This window comes from Belonocnema kinseyi, chromosome 8 (genome assembly GCF_010883055.1).
Source record: "Belonocnema kinseyi isolate 2016_QV_RU_SX_M_011 chromosome 8, B_treatae_v1, whole genome shotgun sequence".
Taxonomy (NCBI): Eukaryota; Metazoa; Arthropoda; class Insecta; order Hymenoptera; family Cynipidae; genus Belonocnema; species Belonocnema kinseyi.
In genome coordinates, this window is record NC_046664.1 from 41,171,269 (window position 1) to 41,177,593 (window position 6,325).

At 29.2% G+C, this 6,325-nt stretch overlaps 2 protein-coding genes across 2 annotated transcripts in view; one reads left to right on the top strand and one right to left on the bottom strand.

The window, feature by feature from the left end:
• Nucleotides 1-354: 354 nt before the first annotated feature.
• On the top strand, nucleotides 355-3,009 carry LOC117179072 (MATH and LRR domain-containing protein PFE0570w-like). The gene is made up of 3 exons (XM_033370712.1): nucleotides 355-477; nucleotides 1,041-1,124; nucleotides 2,542-3,009. Exons 1-3 carry the CDS (start codon nucleotides 473-475, stop codon nucleotides 2,936-2,938), a joined length of 486 nt encoding a protein of 161 aa, XP_033226603.1. The 5' UTR covers nucleotides 355-472; the 3' UTR covers nucleotides 2,939-3,009.
• Nucleotides 3,010-3,660: 651 nt separating this feature from the next.
• The window catches only part of LOC117177913 (cubilin-like), a 61,794-nt gene continuing 59,129 nt past the window's right edge, over nucleotides 3,661-6,325 (bottom strand). The window contains exons 50-52 of the mRNA XM_033369012.1: nucleotides 4,055-4,281; nucleotides 3,863-3,974; nucleotides 3,661-3,762 (exon numbers count right to left, since the gene is read on the bottom strand). Of these exons, the coding sequence (XP_033224903.1) occupies nucleotides 3,725-3,762; nucleotides 3,863-3,974; nucleotides 4,055-4,281 (377 nt within the window). The 3' untranslated portion in view covers nucleotides 3,661-3,724. The remainder of the gene's footprint in view (nucleotides 3,763-3,862; nucleotides 3,975-4,054; nucleotides 4,282-6,325) is intronic.

A 6,325-nucleotide genomic window follows, 5' to 3' on the forward strand; every position in this document is an offset into this window, starting at 1 on the left:
ACTACTATTTGGTTAGAAATTAATGTCTTTAATGTTTTTCTTATTTAATTTGTGGATGACCCCTTATAAAATTATATTTTGATAAAAAATACAAAAAATTGAAGATACGTATCTATCAATAAATTGTATAAATAATATTATCATGTCTGATACCTTGAGCTTTACTCAACTTAAAGTTTAATAATATGTCTCATACAATTATTATTATTATCGACGCCAGTACTAAAACTAACATATGTACAACATTCCTGCATAGATATCATCGAATGCTGGCATTGCTTAACCACCAATTTTTTTAAATTCATATTTGTTGAAAAATATCATTGATAACAGCTGCGTATATAAAGAAGATGTTTAGGAAAGAAGAAGCACATTTCTGCATTAGTTTTGCGATCAATAGCTACAAATTCAAAGAGAAAAGTTAATTACATTGAATAACAATAATTTGGATTTTCATTACAAAAATCTGAAAATGAGGTAAGAAACTACTGCGAAAACTTTAAACAATTCTTGTAGTCTTACAATATGTTAAAAAACCTACAATAGATACCGAAAAATATTTTAAATGATCATTCTATTTTAGCGGAAATGCTTTATTAACTTTACATTTTACCTTTACCTAGAGTTACAAATTGTTATTTTTTAACTCAACTTTATTTTACATTATGGATTTTGTATTATCATTTTGAAATAACTTGTAATTTTTAACTGAATAATTTCATTGTATTATCATAAATTTTTGTACAATAGGTATACACTTTGTTCTAATTTCGAAAAGAAAACTGTAATGAAAGAATTGATTTTCACAATATGAATATTTCTTTAAATGTCCAATGTTCATGTAATAGATGTCCCTTAAATTAGAAAAAAACTCATTTCCTTACTTTTAAAATTGCAGTCTACAAAATTAAAATTCTTTTGAGGACTAATCATTTATCCGGAATATTGAAAATAAGACCAATTTCTGCTAAATTTTAAATGGTAGAGTCAGTAATTTTTTCATATTAAGTTTAAATTTCGCGTAAAATTTATTTGTCTAGGCTTTACCTGATTGCAACAATTCTGCTCATAACAATATGTGCATTCTCTGAAGTGTCGACAAAACAAATTGATCAAAAATTAAAGTAAGTACTTATTTTTATTATTTTAAATGGCAGTCTCCATTATGGTGGTCTAAAAGAAGACTTGAGAAAGGATGAAAGTGCTTTTTGACTTTTTCAAAATATAAGTCAAATAATAACGTTCTGTCACTAGAAAAACTCGATCTGATGGTTTCAATAGCTGCCTCACAAATAAAAACTGCAAAAAATTTAAAAAAATTACCTTTAATTTCGAATGAATTTGTTAAACTGTAATAACTAATAAATAAAAAATTATTGGGACCATCAGATAGGAGATCTATTAGAGTTATAAGGAAAACTGAAGCCATTTTTTATTTAAGTTGTCGATAATTAAATTGATTATTAAATTTTTAAAATGTTCCAAACGCAAAGAAAGTTAGATCACGTAATCACCATTTTTTGATATTTTTTATTTTAAAAAATTGATATTTTTCTCCTCTTACAGGTCTAAAAATTTGTTCTTAAATTTCCTGATAATATTCTGAAGTTCATATGCATGTTAAACCAGTTTTTTTACAATTCTTATATCGATTTATAAAACTTTGTTTTCGAATTTTTAAGTAAAAACTATTGTTTAGTTTTATATCTGATTTTAAGACACCCCAGGAAAAAATTAACAAAATGCTTGCTTTTTCGCACCTTTGGACTGAAGTACTTTTGACCGAAGTGAAGAACATCAATTTTTAAATAAAAATATCAAAAGAATTGTAAAATTAATGATTTATGTAAACTTGATTCTAGTATTTTCTCATGTATAAAACTTTAAAACCCGAAAGTTGAAGTAATTTTAACCTAATCGAAAAATCTCAATCTTTTAATAGGAATATAACAAAATGAAAAATTGTTGTCTAATTTTTTAAGTTTGAAAATTTTTGAAATGTTTACCGCTTTTTTAGTACAACATAAAAAATGTTCTACCATAAATATTCGGCTGAAAAAATCATTTCAAATTAAAATATCTAACCATTACAAAAAAAACACTCGTTTTGACATTTAAATATCATAAAAAAAATTAAATGAAAAATGTTTTTCAGTTTTTTGTTACAACTGTTATAGATGTCCTAAATGATTGTGCGAAAGGAGTCAAACTCCATTCTTTGATTTACTTTTCGAAAAAAATCGAAAAGCATTTTTTGAAAAAATGCTTTTTTGGACACCATAAAGTGTCTATGTTTACTGAAAAATCGGAATAATAAATAGTGTACTTTAAAACATAAAGAACTGATTTGAAAATTATTGAGATTAAAATACATTTTATTAAGTACATTGGAATTTTGGCATTTGCATATCGAACTCTAATTTATTTGGTGTACCATGAAAAAAAAATAAAAACAAATTATAGCAGTTTCTTAAAATTGCACGAGGTCTAAATATGTATTATAAAATCTACTAACAGATATTGATTTTAAAAAATGAGCAGAGATCGCCCTGCTGATTCTTTGGATAACAAACGCCGGTTGAAAAGACAGGAAGAAACGGCAAAAGCTGATCCAAATATAGCTCATGAAAAAGATGTGACGCAAACTGAACATAAAGAAGCAGAAGGAAAAGTTGAAGATAACAAGGAAAATGACCCTCAAAAAGATGTGAAAAAAGAACAGAAGAAAAAAGAAAATAAATCAAATGATTCTTCTAATTCGGAATCCAGCGAATCTGGTGAAAAAAAAGCGAAAGTTCGAAGAAGTATTGTACAAAATGATGTTTCAGACAGTAAAAGTGATGAATCGAAAGCAAACAAAAAACGTGCACCTAGATTGAACAAAATCAGAAGAAGTTTAGATATCAATGAGCCCGATTCGAGTAGCAAAGATTTATAGTATTTCACTTACTAAACTTAAACTTAAACTATTCAACTTATAGAACTTATGAAAAAGTAAAATCGAATGTATCAAATTAAAGTAGATTATTATTTTACTTATACGGATTCAAATCTCGCGGGCTGCATAGATTTATTTTTTCTAAATATATTTTTAAATTTTCATTGTAAAAATTACTACTGCTGAAATAAATATTTATAATTATATGATACATTTTCAAGAGCAAACTTTAAAACAAAAATTATTATTGAACAAACTATTTATTTATGTGAATGTAGCTCAATACACATAGCGATGTTTTTATACAAAAATAGAAAGAACACAACTCACAAAAAAATTCATTTTCATAAGACGTTTTTACATTCTTTTTACCACATTTTACATTATTTCAAAATTTTTTGGCAACTATAGGCAAACGCGGATTTGCAGGGTGACAAAATCGCCCCCCCCCCCCTCGTGGGGTATTTTCTGAGGCACAACGGAGAAAAATGATAAGAAATGGTAATATTTGAAAGATTGCAATCGATTATATAAAATAATATTCAAATTCATTCGTCTATTTTGTTCATATTTAAAATTAAAATAAAAGTTCTTCCATTTTGACCGGGGAAAATGAGAGTTTGTGTGATATTTGCATACATCATTTGATCAATCTAATTAGTTATGTGTATGCAATTTTATGCCCCCCCCCCCCCCCCCCCCCCCCCCCCCCCCCCCCCCCCCCCCCCCCCCCCCCTAGACCACTTCTCTGGATCAGCGCCTGACTACAGTTGAACTATTTGCTGCTTAATATAACCAGACTTGATCAGGATCAATTCTTTGAGCTAAAATAAAACATTAATTTTTGTATTAAAATTTATCAAAGTAAGGAAATTAGAAAATGATTTTGAAATATGCAACACTTTAAAAATAAAAAATACGTACTTCCTTTCACGCTAACAAACTGAATAACCCAGCCCCGGCCACCATTGTTTACGCTGGTCCTGTACGTTACAGAAACTTGATTACTATTAGCATAATAGTCAGCGGGAGTGTCCTGAAATTGAAAAAATTTAACTTTTTTCATTATTTCCATTTTCAGATTGAAAAAAAGAATTATTTATTAAAATTTCTTACCTTTCCACAAAAAAGTGAGACACTTGTTAATTCGGTCACCTTAAGGTAATCCGATCCACAAATTTCCTCAGAACCGATATCGAAATCTAGAAACGTTAAAGCTACTTTGAAACCCACAGGAACGGTTATTTCCCACGTACATGTACTAGCATTTCTATAAGGACCAGGATACATCGGTGAAGTAAATCTGCCACCGTAATTAAAAATCTTCCCTCCACATCCACGACCTTTCAAAGAAACAAAAAATCAAAGTTTATTAAATCGTTTAATATTTTTCCTCCTTGGTCATAAGTTTTTTTTATTTAATTAAATGCTTAAGAACTGTTAAACTCATTAAAGATTAAAAGAAATGTGTGTGTGTGTGTGTGTCTCAGGTCGCAAGATACACTGTAAAAAAAGATTTGTGTAAAATTACAAAGTTTCGAAAAATTACATGTTGTATCATTGTAAATATCACACACTTCACTGTGTGATTTTACAAAAGTATGTGAAATTACATCCTCTAGCAATGTAAATAAAAGGACCCTCGAACAGCAGTGTAATATTACACACTCGATAAAAAAAAATTACACATTCCCTCGTACGAACTTTACATTCAGAAGAAAAAATTCAGTCGCAGCCATGTCGCAGCGTGTAAAAATACCATGCGTCGGTAAAATCACTTTCCTGTGATTGAAAATTACATCGAGATTTTTAATTTGACCAAAGATCTTTAATTTTACCCTGGCGGAAACTGTAAAATTTTTTATTTATAATTAATTTAAAATTTAGAATAATTAATCATATAATATGTGAATACGAAAGCGTCTCTCGTGTTCGTTGTTTATCGATGCCTTCATCCTTCAATTTTGGAGCATTTTTATTCTTAATGTGAGAAAATTGACGAGCTATTCCTATTTTGCCTTTTACATTTTCTGCTATTCGAACGGAAAAAATGCGGTTATTCAAAACGTATATTTCATACTTTTGTTACGGAATATTTAAGCATGAAAAAAATATTCGTAGTACCTTATGTGTTTTAGGTAAGTGGTAACGTGTCCGGCTTGTGTTTCTTCAATGTCCATGAAATTCTACGAAGTTCGAGCTTCGAGTGTTCGAAACCTGTCACCCTGATAAATTTTATATTTTATTCTTGCACATAATGAATTTTACATTTTCGCGTGTAAAATTATCGGCCGAAATGGAATATCACAACAGATTCGTAAAGTTACTCCGCCGATACACGAGGGTCCTTTTAATTACATCCACCAGAGATGTAAAATTCAATAGATTTTTTTTACAGTGTATAATTTAAACATCCAAAGAATGTTTAAGTTTAAGGTAGTTATCGTGCCAATAGTCGGATAACTGAAAAAAATAGTTTTTCTATGATTTTAAGAATCAAGATATAACTGATGAAACTTCAAATAAAAAACATTTTTATGAAAAATGTTAAAATTCACAAAAATAACATTAATTTTAACCATGTTTGTTGCAATTGCATTCTCTCTAAATTTGAATCAATTAAAATGTTTATTAAAATAACGAAACAATCTTAAAATATAATTATTCGTTTTAAATGAGTTTTCTTTTAAAAAAACTTGTTCTAACGATTTCAGCCATAGAAAAATTTACTTTCAAAACTGGAATCAGTAGAGTTCTAGATAATGTTTTCCCGGAAAAAAGAAGCGGTAATTTATGCAAATACAATAATTTGTTTAAAATTTAGTAAGAAGCGAGGGTAAAAAAATGCAATTGCAGAAAACAAGGTCAAAATTAATGTTTTTTTTGTGAATTTTAACATTAAAAAAAGAATGTTTTTGAATTAAAATGACATCAGTTATAATATTTTGATTCTTAAAATCATAGAAATACTATTTTTTTCAGATATCTGACTTTTGACACAACAGCTAACTTTTTTTTATTACACCATTAAGCTATTTCCCTTTCGGGGTAGGCGTGACACACTCGGTAGCGGAAGGAGTAGTGTGTGGAAGGGATAGACATTTTTTAGATTGATCCAGAATTCTCGTGCTATTTAAGTAAATAACACGTTCGTTCCGCAACACTGCTCCGACCCAGGTTGCGGATCAATCTCTCTAGTAATCACCCCAAGCGAAGAACCTCACGAATTCGTTATGTAAGGTTCCCCACTTGGGTCCATTAGTGGCCAAGGTCTTTTGTTTCAACCGTCATTCACTCTACTGACACTCTTTTTATTAACTATTTGCCGCCATACTTTCCTGTCCTGGCATACTTCTCTAGCTTCTCTTATGTCCATGCATTTTTTCA

Coding starts and splice junctions, on each gene's coding strand:
- LOC117179072 (XM_033370712.1), top strand. Junction 1,125..2,541: donor CAAATTGATCAAAAATTAAA/GTAAGTACTTAT, acceptor AAAAATGAGCAG/AGATCGCCCTGCTGATTCTT.